Source organism: Anomaloglossus baeobatrachus, chromosome 2 (assembly GCF_048569485.1).
Source record: "Anomaloglossus baeobatrachus isolate aAnoBae1 chromosome 2, aAnoBae1.hap1, whole genome shotgun sequence".
In the NCBI taxonomy this organism is placed as follows: domain Eukaryota; kingdom Metazoa; phylum Chordata; class Amphibia; order Anura; family Aromobatidae; genus Anomaloglossus; species Anomaloglossus baeobatrachus.
In genome coordinates, this window is record NC_134354.1 from 523912584 (window position 1) to 523935099 (window position 22516).

Here is a 22516-nt window from a genome sequence, read left to right on the forward strand (position 1 = left end):
CTGTTTTGAAAGACGATATCTCTGTAGAATACATTCGGTGTCTAAATATATTATATTATGAGACACTGCTAACTCCTTAGATATGACATCATATGTAAGAGCGCGAATTCTAAGGACTGGAAGACAAATAAATTTACAGAATTCCGTTAATAGAGCTGTTGGGTGTGATGAGATTCATACGAGTACCGCATAGAGCATTCAGTGTAAGTAGTTTTCCACATGTGGCCAAATTACAACAAGATGTCATATTTGTTCAGATTGTGTGCATTCTCCAACATTTTCAAAAAAGACCGGTAGCTGGGCGGACTCGCAAATAACCAGGACCGGCGGGTCCCTGCTAAATTTTTTTTAAACACTCGGATTCGGCCCGGAATCTGGTACCCATATAAATCTATGGGGACCAGAATCTAGAGATTAAAAATGTTGATAGAAGGTATTAGGGGAGTAGGAGCACGCGCAGTGTACTCACCAAAGATCCGTCATGGCTGCAAGCTGCTTCCAGGTCACGCTTTCCATTCCGGAGCCGACAATTTAACCTTATTGACTAATTCACTGTTTTGCCCGCCCACTGGCGCATGTAATTGGTTGCAGTTAGACGCGTCCCCACCCTGAGTGGCAGCATGTCAGCTGACTGCAACCAATTAAAGGAGCCAGGACGGCCTATGGGCGGAGAGGGCAGTGCAAATGTCTGCTGGTCAGTATCGCGGTATAAAAATAAATGAATGAATAAAACAAATTGGCGCAGGGTCCCCGTATTCTGATACCAGCACAGATAATGCCCACGGCTGCAGCCCCCAGCTGTCGGGCTTTATCATCAGAATAAGGCCGGAGTCACACAATCGCGCCAGTCTTGCATCGCTTCACCCGGGAGCCACACACACTCCTGACAGGAGCGTGTAGCTGCATAGAAATACATGCAGCCGACTTGCTCATGTCAGGAGAGAGTGCAGCTGCCGGGTGATGCGATGTGAGATTTGCACAAGTGTGACTCCGGTCTTATGGTGCACTCACACGAGCAGTATGACTCGCACGAATATCAGATCGCATCACACGGCAGCCGCACACTCTCCTGACAGGAGCGGGTCGGCTGCATGTAGTTCTATGCCGCTGCACGCTCATGTCTGGAGAGTGTGCGGCAAAGCCAGGTGATGCAAGATTCGTGCGAGTCATATGGCTTGTGTGAGCGCACCGAAAGGCCGGAGTCACACATGCTTAAGTCTCGCATCGCATCACCCAGCAAAGCCTGACGCTCTCCAGAAACAAGCGTGCAGCTACACAGAACTACATGCAGCCGACCTGATCCTGTCAGGAAAGTTTCTTCGGCCGTGCTGGATGATGCAATGCAAGACTTGCAGCTTTTTTTATTATTATTATTATTATTTAGATAATTAAAAAAAACGATGTGCAGTCTCCCCCAATTTTGATACCCAGCCAAAATAAAGCTGACAGCTGGGGCTCTATTCTCAGGCTTGGGAGGCCCAGCCTAAAAATATCAGCCTCCAGCTGCCCAGAATTGTCGCATCCATTAGATGTGACAATCTCGGAGCTTTACATTGTTCTTCCAGATTGCCCTGGTGCGGTGGCAATCAAGGTAATAAATGAGTTAATGGCAGTCCACAGCAGCCACAAAGTCCTGGATTAGTAATGGTAGCATCTATGACGCCCCCTTAATAATCAGTAAGTGACAAAGAAAATAAACACAGACACCAAAAAAATCCTTTATTTGGAATAAAATACAAAAACCACCCTCTTTCACCACTTTATTAATCCCAACACACCCCTCTAGGTGCGAAGTAATCCACACGAGGTCCCACGACGATTCCAGCTCTGCTACATCTCTGTCACAGTGTGCGGTCATAGAGCACGACCGCTGGCTGTGCGCTCCAGAGAATGAATGAGGCGTGATGACTGATTGGAGTCAGATGTGGTCACACAGGCTGGGGGAGCATGTCTGACTGCAACCAATCACAGAGGCCAGGCTGGCCGGTAGAGGGGGGGGGAGCAGTGCTGAGTGTGTATGGACGAGCAATGAGGAGAGGAGGCTGCAGGAGCAACATACAGTTGCGCGGGAGCAGTTTACAGCTGTGACAGAGCCTCGGTAAGTATGAAGTTCTCGCTTCATTCTTATTTTCTTTATATTTTTTTTAACTTCTCAAGTGCCGGATCTGGATCAAACGGCCGAAACCCAGGCCCGGGACCCGAGAAACTTTGAAACTGCGTGGATCTGGACTTTAACAGTCTGGGTCCGCCTAGCCCTACTTCTATACCATCCTGTCTATAACGCAAATAGATCCTGAAATCTGGCTCTTATTGACAACACAACCAAATTAAGTAAAAACTTCCATCACAATTAGTAAAAATTAGTTCATGAATCTGTAGCTCTAATACATAACGAACGCTATAGGTGATCTTTTTGGCAGCATCTATCCAGCCTGTGATAACAGAAGACTATAGTCTTTGCAATTAATGAGGCACAAGGACAAACTTAATTCTTAAGTAAAGAATCATTCACCTGGGGCCAGCAATTACAGCGCCTGTGTGTCAGCAGCAATTACTATAGGTTTCCGAAGATATTATAGGCAGGCATTCAGGGAGAAGTAGCTCCAGTGTCTAATCCATCTCACTGCAAAATACATTTTGTGTTCCTTTTTATAGAACAGTTTTCCGACCAATATAGGATTGCTAAGAAAGTGCTTGTAATCTGATAATAGTGTTAGGAATCATGCTATCGCGCTACCAGTTAAAGCGCTCATCTTCTGAGGCTCCATCTTTCAGATGACTATGATTGCGACTGAAGTCGCTAGCTACAGAGTTAGCCGAGCCGGTCCAAGCAGTCGTCAAGGAGCGCCAGCCAGCAGCCCTTCTATTCTTGACAAAACTGTATTAGGACCTTCATTTTTCACACGTCTCAGCAACTATTAATGATGGCAGCTCCTAAAGGACATGTCAAAACAAAACCAAGGTGTCTGCTAATTATGGAGATGCCAGCTTCAATGCTTCATATTCAACCTCTTCCTGCGTTTTGGATAATCACATTGATTTCCTCCTGCATCATCTAATTGCCTAACTATAGGACACCTTCCTTGCAAGCCTCTGCAGCTTTTTCTTCATTGGAGACTGAGAGATCTCTCAAACAAGTTTATTAAGATGACCTTGAACCCTCGGAAAATGCATCCCACTGATCATCAGCAACAAGTTAGTAAGAGGTTATTATTTTCTGCATCATGCTAAGTACATACTGCAGGGGCAAGCAACAAAATGGTCAAAATTAAAGCACACACAAAGGCAAAAACATAATTTTAACAATAAAATAACAGATAGAGCTGTGGTGTTAATAAAGTATAAAGGTAAGAATCGCGGGTGATCTTTTAGTAGTGTCCCATTAGCGCAGCAATAAAACCCTGCTAGCTGATAAAAAAAATATATATTTTGTGATATTGGCTAACAGTCTATAAAGTGAAATAAGAGCTACAATTAATAGAGTTAGCTGCAAATATGTGTTCTAGTAGTTAGACATTACTAATACATATGATATACCAAGCAAATAAATTGGAAAGCACAGCCCTATGAAAATTCAGTGCATCTGAGCTGGTATACACTAGAGCTATATCATTGGTGCAACTTATGTAACTGCACAGGGGCCCAAGATGTAAGGGAGCTCATTTTTACCCCCAAAGCAGTTGGAATTGTGCACTTTGATGAGTTATTGGACTGAAAAGGGCCTTTATACTGTTCCTGCACAGGAGCCCTTCTGTCTATGTCTGCCAGTAGGGAAACAGGTGGCATCTGCACTTGGGCTCATCGGCTCTTCTGCTACAGAGGACACCAGGATTATAAATGACACCTGGCAGCAGGGGTCCCGAATTAGATAGATAGTTATAATAAAGGACTGTTCAGACATTTTTATTTTTAAAGAACAATCCATGTCAATAATCTACACTTTTTATTTTGTAATCAAGATTTTCAGATCTAAAGCATTTCTGGTGGGTTTTTTTGCCGCTTTTCAATTCATGTTTGGAGCAGATTTCATGAGAAACCCGCATCAATGAAGTGGTGTGGTTTTCAAAAACTCAGATTTTAAAAGCAATGGAAAGTGTATTTCATAAATATTTGATAGCATTTTTCATGTAGCCTTTAATGTGGATCTTTTCATATTCCTTGTCAAAAATGTCTGTGTGAACAAACCACAAAAGGAGGCAACACATGTTGGATAGATGTTGGCCGATAGATCTCATTCCCAAGTCCCCCCTCCCCATGTACATGAATGCTTGGGCAAGCAATTGTGCATTTTCTATGGGGAAAGAGCTAAAAGAAAAGAGTAATTCAAACTGACCAACTATTATTTCCCCTGGCATCATCTATCGATATGGAGACCCAACTACACATTACATTGTACTGATCCTTTCAATATCTGCAAGTTTAATTATTAGTTCTTTCAAAGTTGTGTTGACTTTAGTGTGTGCGGTCTATAACGATGGAATGCCACATCCATACAGGTCTTATAGTGATAAAATTGCTTCATAAATTCCTGTAATTGTATGCCGCATAGTAGGCAGTGATGAATAATCCCTTTCAATAATAATCTGTTTGGATTATTTTATATATTGTAGTTTTAAAAGAATATTCACTTGTAGATAAAATGAAATTTAGCATTAAGCCCCTTTTACTTAACCTTATGATAGCCAAATAAGCATTAATAGTAATTTTCATTGCCAAGCATTGCCTCATGTAAACATGGCCAATAATCAACTTTTTGGGCATAAAAATTATGGTTCCATTCTTGAAAATAGAGACCAATCAAGAAAGAGAGGGGGAACAAATAGTCATCTGTGTGAACTCATTCACGATACTGCTCAATAAAGCAAAGCAACTTTGGATATCATCAACACTAGTTACGAAGCCCTTGGTGACTAGAGACGATGCTGGTTTCCATTCTCCTTCAGAAATCTAGATAGCGTGCCTAGATAATGTTATAGTGTGTCGATTACTCAGCTCTGAGATAAACGGAAAAAGATTATGATCCTAACAGAAATTCATCTTCCTGAAACACAATACACTATTAACAACAACACACAACAGCGTGGCTCCAACTTCAGTTAAGAGAATTCAATTTAAATCCACTCCCCTGAAAATAGACAACAATACAATTAATTAGTGTAATTATCATCTAGTCACTAATTAGGGATCAAACCAGATTAACCCCTATCTTCCTAGTTGTCTTTCCTAAATTCCAGCATGTTTGTATCGCAACCTCTAAAGTCTTAAAAATACAATGCTGGATCAAACTGAAAATCATGCCACAGGAGACGAATGCAGCTAGGAGCTTCTGATAACACAACTATTCTGTTACGTGTCTGCAGGCAGGATTTAAAGGAATGAGGCTTAAGTAAGAATATGCTTTATCCTCCATCTGCTCCCTCACACTACACCAGACTGAGCCCGTTGTTCACATTAAGAAAGTGATCATCAGAAAAAAAAACCCTTTCAGCTTCTATAATTACCCTACAGAATAATGACAAGAGATCTAGAATACAACTTTTTGAATGAACATAACCATTTTTTTAAAAGAGGTTTTTCTTCTATACACATTTCCAAATGTTTTCTTCTACCTGCAACCAATTAATTAGATAAAAATGTCCCCCTAGTTTTAAAGCTCTGAATATGCCTAAGAGGAGTCCCTTCATACTTTGTATAACATATCTACATCTACATCTAGATCTACAACTTGAGGAAGCCATGATAGAGGAGATATGGGCGCGACACGGAAAAAATAGGCTTTGTTTTTATTTTAACATTATATTGCCAATGCAACTGGCAAAAACTGCAATGGCTAAAAAAAAACCCAAAAACAAACAAAAAACCCCAAACAGATCTAAAATGAGTAAAGTGGATGGATACAAGAACAAATAAATACAAATTATTTTGTGCAAAAAGAAAGCTGTGATATCTCAGATCATTGGAAAATTGTTTGCTTGTATCAAGCTTTTCCGGGAAGAGTAGAGTGAACTAAAAATATTTTCCAATTTGGGATTTGAGGTAACTCCCCATCCAGGAAAATGTGTAAATCATTTCCTCAAAAGTGTTACATTTTCAGGTCAGGCTGAAGTGTTATTTTAAGAGATTGTTACATCCTGAAACAAACAATGGTTTGGGAAACCTGAGTGGTAGGTGGTAAGGCCATACTAACAGGTGAGAAGACAACATGTCCTATTTAAAGCAGCAGCCACATCGCAATACAGATTTCTGGTACAAAGTCCCGTGAATTTTAGCAATTTGTGCCACTAAAATGATAGGACTGGTGAAGCAGCTGTAAAACAAATGTAACAGCATCAGATTTACCAAAGACAAAAATAGAGGAGCAAACAAGTGTGAAGGCGATGGCTGCTGTACGAGGAGAGCACTATGGCCAACTGGCACGTCTTTCTCTATGACAAGACCAGCCGATGCTGCTCTCGTCGACAGACTGTTGTTGAGTAGTATAATAGAAATGCATTCAGATATTGCTGGTTACGACAATAGTGTGAACTTGATATGAAAACATCAGGACATCATCTGCACAACTGACCTGAAGTTGGTTCAACACCAGGAAAATAAATAGAATTTAAATCTTTTTTATAGGTTTAAATGATGTGCTTGGTAAGTTTCACATTATTGGAATTTACTATTATTACAAAGTTAATTAAAGGGGTGTTCTGGGAATTAGGTGTATTGTTTAAAGGAACTGTCAGTGGAAACAAGATATCGCCTATCTAAAGAATAGTTAAGTGGGGTTAACTGCTGGGACCTACTCCGAATTGGATTGTTGTGCCCTCTAAAAACTCAACACACAGTCATTAATGTCAAAGCCACTGGCACTAAAAATGAGTACACTCCTAAGTGAAAATATCCAACAAACTGTGCTTAAAGTGTCAATATATTTTGTGTGGCCACCATTATTTTCAAGCACCGCCTTAATTCTCTTGGTCATGGCGTTCACCTGAGCTATACAGGAGCCCCTGGAATCCTCTTCCACTCCTCCCTGATGACATCCTGGAACTGGTGGATGGCCTCCTCCACCTTCTGTTTGAGATTCCCCATAGAAGCTAACTAGGGTTTAGGGCTGTAGACATGCTTTGGCCAGTCCAGTACCATTACCCTCAGTTTCTTTAGCAAAGCAGTGGTAGTCTTGGAGGTGTGCTTGGGGTTATGTTGGAATACTGCCCTGTGGCCCAGTTTACGAAGGAAGGGGATCATGCTCTGCTTCAGTATGTCACAGTACATGTTGACATTTCATGGTTCCCTTAATGAAATGTAGCTACACACAGCTGGCAGCACTTGTGCAGCCCCAAATATGGCAATCCCACCATTATGCTTGACCGTAAGCTAAACACACTTGACTTTTTACTCCTCAACTGGTTGCTGCCACACACGCTTGACAATATCTAAACCAGAGGTCTCAAACATGCGTGCCGCATGTGGCCCCCGAGGCTGCTTGTGGCGGCCCGCAGACCCCGTGACGATCGCAGCTCTATGTCCGGGGCCGGCGCCGCCAGGACTTTACTACAGTGGAATCATTTGCGGTGCCGTGTAGAGCAGCATCTGAAACATGCTGCATCCAAAATGCTGCAAACTCTGATCATGGGCACACAGGGAACAGAGGAAAGGTGAGGAGATTTTTTTTTTTTTTTTGCGTATTACTAAAGGATGGGCACAAAAGTACTAGGCACAATACTACTGGGAAAAGCACAATACTGCTAGGCACAATACTACACGGATGGGCACAATACCACAAGGATGAGCACAATACTACTGGGCACAATACTACAGAGATGAGCACAATACTACTGGGCACAATACTACAGGGATGGATACAATACTACAGAGATGAACACAATACTACAGGGCACAAGGATGAGCACAATACTACTGGTCACAATACTACAGAGATGAACACAATACTATGGGTGGCACGGTAGCTAAGTGGTTAGCACTGCAGTCTTGCAGCGCTGGGGTCCTGGGTTCAATTCCCACCAAGGACACAATCTGCAAGGAGTTTGTATGTTCTCCCCGTGTTTGTGTGGGTTTCCTCCGGGTTCTCCAGTTTCCTTCCACACTCCAAAAACATACAGATAGGGACTCCAGATTGTGAGCCCCAATGGGGACAGTGTTGCCAATGTATGTAAAGTGCTATGGAATTAATAGCGCTATATAAATGAATAAATTATTATTATTATTATTATTATTATTATTATTATTATTATTATTAATACTACAGGTCACAAGGATGGGCACAATACTTTGGGCACAATACTACAGAGATGAGCACAATACTACTGGGCACAATACTATAGGGATGGGCACAATACTACAGAGATGAACACAATACTACAGGGCACAAGGATGGGCACAATACTACAGAGATGAGCACAATACTACTGGGCACAATACTACAGGGCTCAGCACAATACTACTGGGCACAATACTAAAGGGCACAGGGATGGGTACAATACTACAAGGATGGGCACAATACCACAAGGATGAGTACCTTACTACAGAGCACACAGATGGGGACATTACTACAAGATGTTGGCTAACATTACTATATGATGCTGCTAATTTTAAAACAATATTACAAGAAGGTGATAAAATTCAAAATAAAGCATGTTTTTTTTGCCATTAAAATTGATTTTTTTTTTATATAGAAACTTAAGTAAACAAAAAGTGCAGGTTTGTTATAATAAACTAGCAAAAAATGTTAAAAAAGTGATCCAAAGATGTATAGAAAAAAACCCATGAATTAATTTTAAAATGTCACTTTGTCCTGCAGAGAATGCAGCCCCTCTCAATTTTTTTTTCCTATATGCGGCCCAGACACCCAGCTGAGTTTGAGATCCCTGATCTAAACCAAGTAAGTTTATCTTGGTCTCCATCAGTCCACAGAACATGGTTCCAGTAATCCATGTCCTTAGTCTGCTTGTCTTTGGGTTTTCTTGTACATCACCTTTAGAGGAAGCATTCTTCTGGGATGACAGCCATGGAGACCAATTTGATGGAGTGTGTGGCGTACTGTCTGAGCATTGAAAAGCTAACTCCCACCCTATAACCTCTGCAGCAATGGTGGCAGCACTCATACATCTATTTTGAAAAGACAACCTTTGCATGTGCACTCAATTACTTTGGTTGACCATGGCAAGACCTGTTCTGAGTAGAACCTGTCTTGGTAAAAAAGCTGTATTGGTCTTAACAACTGTGCTGTGGTGTTTCCAATCTTCTTATAACCTAGGCCATCTTTACGTAAAGCAACAATTCTTTTTTTCAGATTTGATAACACCAAATTTAACACACCACTTCCCCATTCATATCTGAGACCTTGTTACACTAATGAGTCACATGACACCAAGGAAAAAAATGCCTAATTGAACACAATTTGGCCATTTTTACTTAGGGGTGTACTCATTTTTGTAGCCCGCGATTTTGACATTATAGGCTGTGTTGCATTATATGTAGAGGGCACACCAAATATACACTGTTATACAAGCCATACTCTGACTACTGTACATTGTATCAAAGTGTCATATTTTCAGTATTGTCCTATGAAAATATATAATGAGAGATTTACAAATATGTGAGGGGTGTACTCACTTTTGTAATATACTGCATATGAAACTCACCCTCACTGTCCTTAGCAGGCTCAAGTCTAATTTTGGTGCCTATTTAGTCACTGAGGATTCAGTTTCAAAACATCATAAATGACTGGAAATGCCCATTCAGTCATCCTCTGGCTGACAGATAACTGCTGAGGCAACTGGTTAGCTAAGAGGGTATTTCCAGTCATTTCTGATGTGTTAGGCCCCTTTCACACATCAGCTTTTTGCCATCACTCACAATCCGTTTTCTTGACGGATCCGTCGCAGATTGTGGCTAATCTGATGTGACGGATCCGACTAGCTGGGGGCTAAATAATAATTGGAGCATGCTCAGTTAAAAACAACAGAATCCATCACAGGATTCTGTCATTTGACAGATGACGACGGATCCTGCGCCCATAGGCTTCCATTGCACCAAATGACGGACGGCGACGGATCCATCGCTGTCCGTTTTTTCGCCGTACACAAAAAACGTTAATTTAGCCGTCGTCTCCGTCCGATGGACAAACATTTTTCGACGTGAGGCTATCCTTCACAAATACAAGTTGATGAGAAAAAAACGGATAAAGCGGCATCAGTCACCGGATCCATTTTTTTTTCAAAATTCGACGGATTGTGACTGATGGCAAAAAAATGATGTGTGAAAGGGGCCTTAGGGATAAGACACGGGACAACAGATCACCCAGAACTGAGTAAGCAGCAGAAGGAAAACTGGAAGGAATCGGTAAAGGTGAGTATTATTTATTTTAATTTTTAAAGGGGTACTCTGGGGAAATAAAAAATAATGTTGCATTGTCCCTGTACTCACACTATAAAGATTAGATACCCGCTGCAGTTCTACTACAGTTAGGTCCAGAAATATTTGGACAGTGACACAATCTTCGCGAGTTGGGCTCTGCATGCCACCACATTGGATTTGAAATGAAACCTCTACAACAGAATTCAAGTGCAGATTGTAACGTTTAATTTGAAGGTTTGAACAAAAATATCTGATAGAAATTGTAGGAATTGTACACATTTCTTTACAAACACTCCACATTTTAGGAGGTCAAAAGTAATTGGACAAATAAACCAAACCCAAACAAAATATTTTTATTTTCAATATTTTGTTGCGAATCCTTTGGAGGCAATCACTGCCTTAAGTCTGGAACCCATGGACATCACCAAATGCTGGGTTTCCTCCTTCTTAATGCTTTGCCAGGCCTTTACAGCCACAGCCTTCAGGTCTTGCTTGTTTGTGGGTCTTTCCGTCTTAAGTCTGGATTTGAGCAAGTGAAATGCATGCTCAATTGGGTTAAGATCTGGTGATTGACTTGGCCATTGCAGAATGTTGCACTTTTTTGCACTCATGAACTCCTGGGTAGCTTTGGCTGTATGCTTGGGGTCATTGTCCATCTGTACTATGAAGCGCCGTCCGATCAACTTTGCGGCATTTGGCTGAATCTGGGCTGAAAGTATATCCCGGTACACTTCAGAATTCATCCGGCTACTCTTGTCTGCTGTTATGTCATCAATAAACACAAGTGACCCAGTGCCATTGAAAGCCATGCATGCCCATGCCATCACGTTGCCTCCACCATGTTTTACAGAGGATCTGGTGTGCCTTGGATCATGTGCCGTTCCCTTTCTTCTCCAAACTTTTTTCTTCCCATCATTCTGGTACAGGTTGATCTTTGTCTCATCTGTCCATTGAATACTTTTCCAGAACTGAGCTCGCTTCATGAGGTGTTTTTCAGCAAATTTAACTCTGGCCTGTCTATTTTTGGAATTGATGAATGGTTTGCATCTAGATGTGAACCCTTTGTATTTACTTTCATGGAGTCTTCTCTTTACTGTTGACTTAGAGACAGATACACCGACTTCACTGAGAGTGTTCTGGACTTCAGTTGATGTTGTGAACGGGTTCTTCTTCACCAAAGAAAGTATGCGGCGATCATCCACCACTGTTGTCATCCGTGGACGCCCAGGCCTTTTTGAGTTCCCAAGCTCACCAGTCAATTCCTTTTTTCTCAGAATGTACCAGACTGTTGATTTTGCTACTCCAAGCATGTCTGCTATCTCTCTGATGGATTTTTTCTTTTTTTTCAGCCTCAGGATGTTCTGCTTCACCTCAATTGAGAGTTCCTTAGACCGCATGTTGTCTAGTCACAGCAACAGCTTCCAAATGCAAAACCACACACCTGTAATCAACCCCAGACCTTTTAACTACTTCATTGATTACAGGTTAACGAGGGAGACGCCTTCAGAGTTAATTGCAGCCCTTAGAGTCCCTTATCCAATTACTTTTGGTCCCTTTAAAAAGAGGAGGCTATGCATTACAGAGCTATGATTCCTAAACCCTTTCTCCGATTTGGATGTGAAAACTCTCATATTGCAGCTGGGAGTGTGCACTTTCAGCCCATATTATATATATAATTGTATTTCTGAACATGTTTTTGTAAACAGCTAAAATAACAAAACTTGTGTCACTGTCCAAATATTTCTGGACCTAACTGTATCTTTAGAACACTTGTAATTCAGAATAAATACAGCTGCTGCTTCCGCCTCCAGTCTGGGACGTTACATCACACATCAGTGTGACGCTCCATGCTCTTGCCAAGAACAGGGGGCATGGCCTGCTCCAGGCTGTTTATGGCTATCAGCCCCCTGATATCTGTCTCTATGCAGTCCAGTAAACAGGGGATGTGGCAAGGGGGTGGGGGGGAGAGAGCATGGGGAACTTGTCAAGTTCCATTTAAGCCTTAACCTCTAGTCTCAAGAACATCTCTTTAAAGATAATGTAGTTTACAACATATGACATACCTGGACAGTCAGCCTTAAAATCAATACATAATTGCTGTGAACTACATATGGAAAAATAATAGGGGAATCCTTTCCTCTATAAGAAGGTAATCTTATTAGTATGGTATAGAGTTAGCGCAGCAAAGTCTGTATTGGTGGCGTAAATGAACCTGGATTTGTTACTTTTAACAGGCCACATATGGGATTTATGGGGCATGCTTTTTCCTTGTGTAGAGTGACAGGTCAGAGTAGCAATCCTAAAAGTCAATATTGACTAAGTTCATTCAAGGGTCGATATTGACTTTTAGAATTGCTACTTCCAGTAGGTGGCTCTAGAGTTTAAGTCGTCTTCTTCTCTAAAAAGGCAAATTGCATATTTAATTTTCCAGACGAGCATGCAAGGCGTTTAAGTCTCCTCATACTGGCATGCCAGACCTGGCATATCACCCTCCACAAGGAGAAACATCAGCTCTTCGATCCCAGTCTTAACCTCTCACCTAGCCAAATCAGATCTCATACTTTACACTGACAAGGGGAAGTACCCCGAAACATAGTGCCTGCAAATTCTGGTTTGACTTATATTTTAAGTCATATGACAATGCTCGCTAAAAGGTCAATATTGACTTTTAGGATTGTAACTTCCAAAAGGTGGCTCTAGAGTTCAAGTCCTCGTTCTCTCTGAAGAGGCAATTTGCATAGTTAGAGTCCATATACAAATACAATTTAAAAAATATAAGCTCCAATAATTATTCTAAAAATATTCATTATGATAGTATGTATAGGTACATTAAGGCCAGCACAATGTACTTTAGCTCTTAGGTCGGCGTTACACGGGATGATATATCGTGCGATCGCACCCGCCCCCGTCGTTTGTGCGTCACGGGCAATTTGTTGTTGCCCGTGGCGCACAAAGTCATTTACCCCCGTCACACGTACTTACCTCCCGAATGACCTCGCTGTGGGCGGAGAAGATCCTCTTCCTGAAGGGGGAGCGACATTCGGAGTCACAGCGACATCACACAGCGGCCGCCCAATAGAAGCAGAGGGGCGGAGATGAGCGGGACATAACATCCCACCCACCTCCTTCCTTCCGCATTGCCGGCGGGACGCAGGTAAGCTGTGTTCGTCGTTCCCGGGGTGTCACACGGAGCGATGTGTGCTGCCACGGGAACGACGAACAACCGGAGCGCAGAAGGAGGAACGACTTTATGAAAATGAACGACGTGTCAACGAGCAACGATAAGGTAAGTATTTTTGCTCGTTCACAGTCTTTCGTAGCTGTCACACGCAACGATATGTCAAACGATGACAGATGTGTGTCACGGAATCCGTGACCCCGACGACATATCGCCCGATGTATCGTAGTGTGTGACGCCAGCCTTAGAGTTGAATAAACTATCGCATAGAAATAAATTTCATACTTTCGAAGTTTTTCAGGTTGAAGGTAAACTTAAGTCCATCGAGTTCAACTAATAACCTAACCTAACATGTTGATCCAGAGGAAAGCAAAAACCCCGTGGGGCAGACAGTAAGCTCCATATTAGGGGGACAAATCCTTTCTGACTCCACATACGGCAATCAGACTTGTTCCATGGATCAACGACCAATCACAGAATCTAGTACCCATAACCTGTAATATTATATTTTTCAAGAAAGACATCCAGGCCTCTCTTGAATTTAGTAGTGAATCAACCATTACATCATGTGGCAGAGAGTTCCACAGTCTCACTGCTCTTACAGTAAAGAAACTCCATTTGTGATTATGATTAAACCTTCTTTCCTCTATATATAGTAGAAACCCCCTTTTCTCCGTTGCAGGCCAGGTTGTAAAAAGATCATTAGAAAGGTCTCTACTGTCCTCTCATACATTTAAACATTGTAATAAGATTGCCACTAAGCCTTATTTTTTCCAAACTGAATAACCCCAAGTTTAATAACCTGTCTTGGTGTTGCAGTCCACCCATCCCCTTAATAAACTTTTATTGCTCTTCTCTGCATCGGCTCTAGTTCAGCAATGTCCTTGTTATAGACCAGAGACCCAAATTGTATACAGTATTATAGGTGTGGTCGCACTAGTGACTTGTACTGTGGTAAAACTATGTTCTAATGAGCATCTATGCCTCTTTTAAAGCATCCCATTATTTTATTAGCCTTGGCAGCAGTTGCCTGACACTGGTCACTACCGTTTAGTTTGTCATCCACCCACACCCAAGTCTTTTTCAGTGACAGTTTTTCCCCAGTGTTTTACAATTTAGTACATAGTAATAAATTTCATTTCCTCTCCTTCAACATTTACAAAACCAAGGTTCTGTTCAATCATTCTAGAATGTCAATCATGGAGCATCAAATATATGTGCAAAGTACAGGTGATAGAGGCAGATTGTAAACCCCAAAATACTTTTAAAACTATGACACTTTATTAAACCTTTAAAACATTGTAGATTTTTTTGTATATATTTTTAGAAGAAATACATTCAACTAATATGGATTCATATTAGAACATAAAATAGAATTACAAAAATGACTACCTGGAAATTGATAGCTATAGCTTGGTGCAAATCCAGGGTATCCTCTGCCATACGTTGCAACAAAATTTGGATAACCTACAAGGGAAAAAAAAGAAAAGCATTAATAATGAATAATGCAAAAAAATAAATAAATACATTTCCTAGTGTACAGCAATCATAAAAAAAAAATGAAATCAAGAACTAAACAGAAAATTTGCCAAATACCGTAATTAAGACTGCTCATCTTGAAGGCTGACCGGTACTCTAGTCTTATTAGCTGACAAATAAAAAAGTGGCAAGAAAATATGGATCAATATGCATGTGGGTATAATGGAGTATAACGAACATGAAATGAAATATGGCTCTATGTAGTTTAGTCAATGTATGTCATAACACTTTTTCTGTATATCTCAAAAATTTACGATGATTTTTTTCGAAGAAATGTCATCTTTCGTTCAACAAATTTTTTATTTTCTAAAATCAAACCATTAAAACAAAGCTTGGGGAAAAAAAAACCTATAAAGGGACCTTGGTCTAAAGGCTGAAAAGCTTCCATACAAAGGTGTTCTAAGCAGTAGAACGTAATAGTTCACATTAATTTATCGCGCTTTGATCTACGAAAGGTTTCCTTTATTGTGCTTTGTCTTTTTTTCTTTTTACAGGCTTTGATTATTCATGTACTATTTAGTTGTTTCCCTTAGAACAACTCTAAAAGAACAGGTGCTTGGTGTTTAGAGGTGTTATTTCTGAACTGTGCCTTCTACAGGTTTTTTTTTATGTATAATTCCTAAAAATAATTAGTTTTCCTTTGTAGCAAGGAAACCACAGAGCCTTGTGAAATGTGCATGGAGGTTCATCCGCTTGGACTCATTTTAACCCAACCTCTATGATCCTTGTCAACATTGAAGCAGCAACATATGACTCCGAGGTCTTCTAAGGTTCACAAATGTCAGGACTGAGAAAACAGACACACAAGAGTTGTGTCAATATTGTCTAACATCCATCTAAAGGACTAAACATCCACAGTTTCAGCAAATGAAGCAGAGAGACTATCCCCAGAGAACGCAGATTTCCATCTGCCTGGTTGTCGGAGATAAAATATCGCTACTACACAGGTATCGTTGCCTCACTGATTCTATATCTCAGGCCTTGAATATCTCGTAATGCGACACAACAATAGAATGCCTTGCTGAGTTGTTCGTCGCTGCACACACACTGGAAAGGGTTAATTCCCTTGTATTGAATCCAAAGAAGTGGCTGACTTTTCACGCACAGTAATTAAATGCACTTTGGCACCCCGCGCCAGATGAATGTCCACACCTTTAAGTTGGAAGAGTAAATGCCAAGCGCTGAAGCTAAACACAACACAGGTTTGCGGTGACATTTGGAAAGCTTAGAATGAATGTACTTTGCATTACCGCTATTGACAGCTTGAGATAAAGGTACTAGTAATGCTTTATCCCTGGAGCCCAAAGTACCATAGTTAACATATCAGTGCTAGATTGTGAAATGCGATACACTTTATGAAATAACAAAAACGAAATGATAACATTGAAGTCCTAGAAATAGACGTATTTAGACCAAAAGATATATGTTTGAAGCTGGAAGCAAGATGCTTTGCATTTTCTCAAAGAATTGGGCAAAATATAAATTAAAAAAAAAAAAAAAGTTTTTAATCAAAACCTGAAATTGCAATATTCTACTAAGCCAGAAGCTACATCAGCAGCTTAAGTAGTTCTATTTGTTTTACTTACAGAAATAGCGGTATTTTTACATTTCATTGCACTGGCCAAATTTTGCTAAGGAGACAGGAGATGTTGCCACATTGGTTGGCAACTTTAAACTAGCTTGGTAGTAAATGAACACTGTTGTAGCTTAAATTAATGTTCTCAAGTTTGAAAGTTATCTACTACCCAAAGGATAGAGGATCATTTTCCGATCACTGGGGGTCCAACAGTCGAGGTCCCCTACCAATCCTGAGCTCTCATGAGCCCCAGCTGAATGGAGTGGAGGTTAACGATACGCATGGCAACTCCACTTATACTAATACAATGGCCAAAGATCAACCGAAAGCTGTGCTCGACATTCTCAAGCACTCCCATTAAGAAAGAACAGAGGTAGTTCGATTTCAGCTTTATTTAGTTTAAATGGATTTTATTTAGCTTAAATAGATGTTCTCAAGTTTGAAAGTTATTTCCTACGCAAACAATAGCGGATCATTTTCTGATCACTGGGGATCCCCTACTGATCTTGAGCTCTTGTTAGCTCTGGCTGAATCGATTGGAGGATAACCATACTCATGGCTTTTTCACTTATACTAATTCGATCTCCAAAGATCAACCAAGCGTCAAAGGTCAACAGAGCATTGTGCTTGGCATTCTCCAGTGTTCCCATTAAGAAAGAACAAAGAGGTAGTTTGACCTCAGCTTTATTTCAAGGTCTTCAGAGCCCCTGGTTCTCAGGATAGGTGGGGGGCTACTACAATCAGACCCAAAGTGATCAGGAGGCTATCCGATAGGGGATAACTTTAAAAGTTGATAAGAACAACACTATAAAGGCCCAGTCACACACATCGACTTACCAGCGATTCCGAAAACGATGCGATCTGATAGGGATCGCAGGTAAGTCGCTGGGAGGTCGCAGGTGAGATGTCACATAGTCAGATCTTACCAGCGATGCAGGAACAATACAGGTCGCAGTAGCGACCTGTATAACGATCTCAGCAGTCACTGTGACCCTGTCACACAGTAGCAAGAAGAGAATGGCACTTCCTATATATGCGTCTAGGAGATATTGGGGTGCACTTCAGGTTCCAAAGCCAAACAGTGAGAAGTATACAAGGCACTCCCAAGATGATTTGAAGAAATATTTATTCATGTGCGTAACAAAACGTTTTCGGTCCTATGTGGACCTTCCTCAGTAGCACATGTGTGAGGGAAAACGCTGTGGGCTGTCAGACGCGGAATCCACCTCTGTATGGGGGCTGTCAAACACAGCGATTGGTCCTGCCCAGCAGGACATTGCCTTTGAAGAAAATGGCCTGGACCATTCTGCAACGACTAGAGATCTCACAGCAGGGGCCTGATCGCTGGTAGGTGTCACACATAACAAGATCGCTAACAGGATCGCTACTGTGTCCAAAGAAACCGTGACTCAGCTGCGATCTCGCTAGCGATCTCGTTATGTGTGACGGTACCTTAAGAATACTACCGCTTGTAAAACAATCACAATTTTACATAGTAATTTTATATCTCGTGCGTAAAAGATAACATTGTACATTACTAAGCAATTTTAGAGCCAGAAATAAATAATTTCAATTATTCTCCATTTATTAGGGGTAAAGAATATACGCATTAACATCATACTCCTAAAATTAAATTTATTAGAAAAATATCGCTTAAAAAATACTCAGAGATACAGAGTATAATAACTCTTATATATACACATAAACAGTCATGTAGTAGTGTCAAAGTGAGTGGAAGGTCAGAAAAACGTACCACACCTGCTGGTGAGGGAAGGGGGACTAATTGTATTGAAATGAGTGAGCCTATAGTGACAAGACTCTTCATATATGATACATAGCCTGTAGAAATGGAGGGTAACAGGGGGAATATCTCTCCCTCTCTGGCAACTGCCTACCAGCGGAGGTGCACCTTAAGTTGTTGGGTGCCCCCCGCTCCACGTCGGCTGTCCCTAAGCTTTCCCTCTAACCTGCAAGTCGCAAAGAGACCCACCACCAAAGCAATAAAAGTGCAAAAACTAGTCAAAAAGTCATTATGAGATCTTAATAGCCCATAAGACTAATGATAATACAAATTTGGGAATCAGTATGTGGTTTTACCAAAAATATCAATATAAAAGTAGCCAATACTAGATGATGCATAGATACACATATATCATGATGTATAGAAAAAATGAACTTATGATCCCAGCAAGGGACTTATCTGCTGGGGTCACTACTGGCAGTCCAAATTCCTGATTACTGCTGACAATCCAACATCCCGACGCGTTTCCCCCCTGAAGAGTTATTTTCAGGGGTTCATCAGGGGAGACCAAGGATTTTCACCATATCCGAATACATCAGAGATTGTACGACATATTGAGTACTAGTGTAATCCCTACTTATTATTCATATTACTATGGTCACCTAAGAGGCATGGTTTATCTGGCCATCATTGTTGTTTCTTGGATGGCTATGTATCAAATTTATGTTATTAGCCACATTACAGCATAGTGTATTTATGCATCTATATACAGGTTTCTAACACTCACTGTCATGTTTGTACAGGAGTGGAGGTGACGTCTGATCGGCAGATGTCACTTCCGGTTGGCCGTACTGCTCCATGCTGGAGCGGATGTTGCGTTGGATGACTCCGACGTCACTTCCGGTCTGCCCGCGCGGGAGCGGAAGTGACGTCACACGCCATCTTCTGTCAGTTCCGGTCCCGCCGCGTGGTTTGTACTATACTGCGGCCATTTCCGGTAGTAGTCGGGAGGACAGGAAGTTCCTCCTAGGTGGCTGCTGGCTCTTATATAAAATACATCATTGAGCTGGCGGCACCGCTTTTGGCCTCAGGTTACCATGGTCATTGTACCTGGAACACTATTGTTGGGATTACCACTCATATGATCTGCCTCCATCGCAGGCGATTGATGCCGACCTGTTATTAATCAGGAAGCTAAAGACATTAAGGTATTTATGGCTGATGTATTGCCTTATGGAGAATGAACTGTCTAGTTTGAGATGTGATTTCATGTCTTAATTTGGGAATGTGATCTCCCTTTGTCTAGATATTATCCTATAACAATCTCTGATGTATTCGGATATGGTGAAAATCCTTGGTCTCCCCTGATGAACCCCTGAAAATAACTCTTCAGGGGGGAAACGCGTCGGGATGTTGGATTGTCAGCAGTAATCAGGAATTTGGACTGCCAGTAGTGACCCCAGCAGATAAGTCCCTTGCTGGGATCATAAGTTCATTTTTTCTATACATCATGATATATGTGTATCTATGCATCATCTAGTATTGGCTACTTTTATATTGATATTTTTGGTAAAACCACATACTGATTCCCAAATTTGTATTATCATTAGTCTTATGGGCTATTAAGATCTCATAATGACTTTTTGACTAGTTTTTGCACTTTTATTGCTTTGGTGGTGGGTCTCTTTGCGACTTGCAGGTTAGAGGGAAAGCTTAGGGACAGCCGACGTGGAGCGGGGGGCACCCAACAACTTAAGGTGCACCTCCGCTGGTAGGCAGTTGCCAGAGAGGGAGAGATATTCCCCCTGTTACCCTCCATTTCTACAGGCTATGTATCATATATGAAGAGTCTTGTCACTATAGGCTCACTCATTTCAATACAATTAGTCCCCCTTCCCTCACCAGCAGGTGTGGTACGTTTTTCTGACCTTCCACTCACTTTGACACTACTACATGACTGTTTATGTGTATATATAAGAGTTATTATACTCTGTATCTCTGAGTATTTTTTAAGCGATATTTTTCTAATAAATTTAATTTTAGGAGTATGATGTTTTTGGTTTATGGTTTATGAACACTTCTATATTTATTGTGTTTGGTTTAATAAAGAATATACGCAAAAGAAACCTTTACATATGTCACATTTGAAGTCAATCTAGGCTAACACTGATTTTTTAAACGGGACTGGAACCAATAACATGGGTAAATCTAACACTACCCTGTCAAGGGGGAGGGATCAGCAAAGTAAAGGGTAAGTTGTTCTTTCTAAACAGATTATCTTTTAATAGAATTGATACAAGCAACTTCAGGTTTTAGCTTTTTCTGACTTAGAACAGAAGATATTGTACTGCATTATTTTTATGGGATAATTTCCCATTTGACATATTGGTGTCAGGACCGTATGTTAACACTACCAGACTTCACAAATGTTACTGTTTTCGCTAGTCTTTTTGCCAGTCAGTAAATTGCTAAAATAAAAATAACACATGCTTATATAAAACATGCTGTAGTAATCAAATCATATACATAGATATTCCTGTTTACACCCACAACTATCAAAGCTAAATGGGCTGAAATGAACTGCAGTCAAGTTTGTGGAAACCATTCAGTAATATTTCAAAATTTTTCACACAAAAACAAAAATTCTCACCCAGGGTAATACATGGACTTTCACCTTAAGTTAAATCTACACAAAATAATGATGACATATCAAAACAATTGATTTTTTTTTAAATATATTCATATTATTTTTATATTTTATTAAATATATTAATTACAAAGTTACATTAAAATAGTGCACAAACAGGTTACAAGTAAAAGGCACAAATCTGGATTAGTGCATAATGGTGGTAATTATATCATATCTGAAGGTAACGGTGCCATCAGGCCTGTGGAGTTGGAGTCTGTATAAAATGGACTAACCTCTAAAATATATAATAAATTAGGTACAGGGGTTCAATGCAGAATGTGCTGAATATTATGAAATGTCCTATATACATTTTCTGTTCTATTCCTGATCAAAGGATCTAGGCGTTCAGTTGAGATTAATCTGTGCTGCACTTTATGTACATGATAAGTAGGATGAGCGGCTACAGGACTGCTAAGAGCAAGAGGACTTGGATCCTGTCAGTGCTACCGCTGCCATATCTTCATTCTCATCAGATGAGGAGTGTAATTTTGAAAAATATTTGGACGCCATGGAGCAGCAAAGTGTTGTCGCAGGGTAAAAGATTGACCATATTTTAGCAACATTTTTCACTTGCTCTCAAAGAAATAGAAGAGTTCAAACGTTCATTAAAACTGACTATGCATGATGTCATTCCTTTATACCCTGAAATTGTTAGAGGTGCTGATCATGTGGTTACCACTTTGCCACCAACTCAAGTTAGAGTAGAGAGGTTGTTCTTCAGCCTTAAAATAATTATATCAGATTTGAGGTCATTTATGCAGGAGGATCTGATGAATAAATTCACAAACTGCACAAATGTTTATTCAATACATTTTATGGAAAACTATTTTTTCCACTTACTGTATAGTGTATTGCATATTTACAATTAAAGTTTTTTGTGCTCTAAAGTTGTATGCCAATAAATATTCAGTATTTTATGTTCTATCTAAACAGCTTGGTTATTGTATTATAACAATAATTAAAAGCCTGATGTTACCATTTTACTACAGTAAATGTATCACTTAAACATAAGCCATGTATGAGGGAGTCCGTGTCATGGAGTCGGAAATAGAGGTGGAGGTTTGGCTTACCGACTCCACAGCCCTGGGTGGCATAATGTTTTAATATCAAAAATAATATCATCTTTAGGACCGAAATACAACAATAAAGTTACATTATAACAACACGTAACATACCACGATATAAAAACTTCCACCAACTAAAGGCCCACAGACCCAGACGTACATTTTGCACAAAGCTTTTTTTTACCAGTCTGTATGCACACTCACTACTATTTTAATGAAATTTGCTAATTAATATATTTAATAAAAATAAATTAAATTGTTTTATTATAACTCTGTGATCTTTCATCATTTCTTTGTGTAGTTTTAACATTTCAAATATGTACAAGAATGGCTTTATCGAAAAGTAAAAACATACCAAATTATC

The 22516-nt window shown here is 40.4% G+C and overlaps 1 protein-coding gene across 6 annotated transcripts in view; it reads right to left on the bottom strand.

Annotated features, from left to right (window-relative positions):
• The window catches only part of MSI2 (musashi RNA binding protein 2), a 934763-nt gene that overhangs the window by 219299 nt on the left and 692948 nt on the right, over window positions 1–22516 (bottom strand). For all 6 annotated transcript variants that reach the window (XM_075336584.1, XM_075336585.1, XM_075336583.1 and 3 more), the window contains exon 10: window positions 14936–15010. In XM_075336584.1, coding sequence (XP_075192699.1) covers window positions 14936–15010 — 75 coding nt within the window. The remainder of the gene's footprint in view (window positions 1–14935; window positions 15011–22516) is intronic.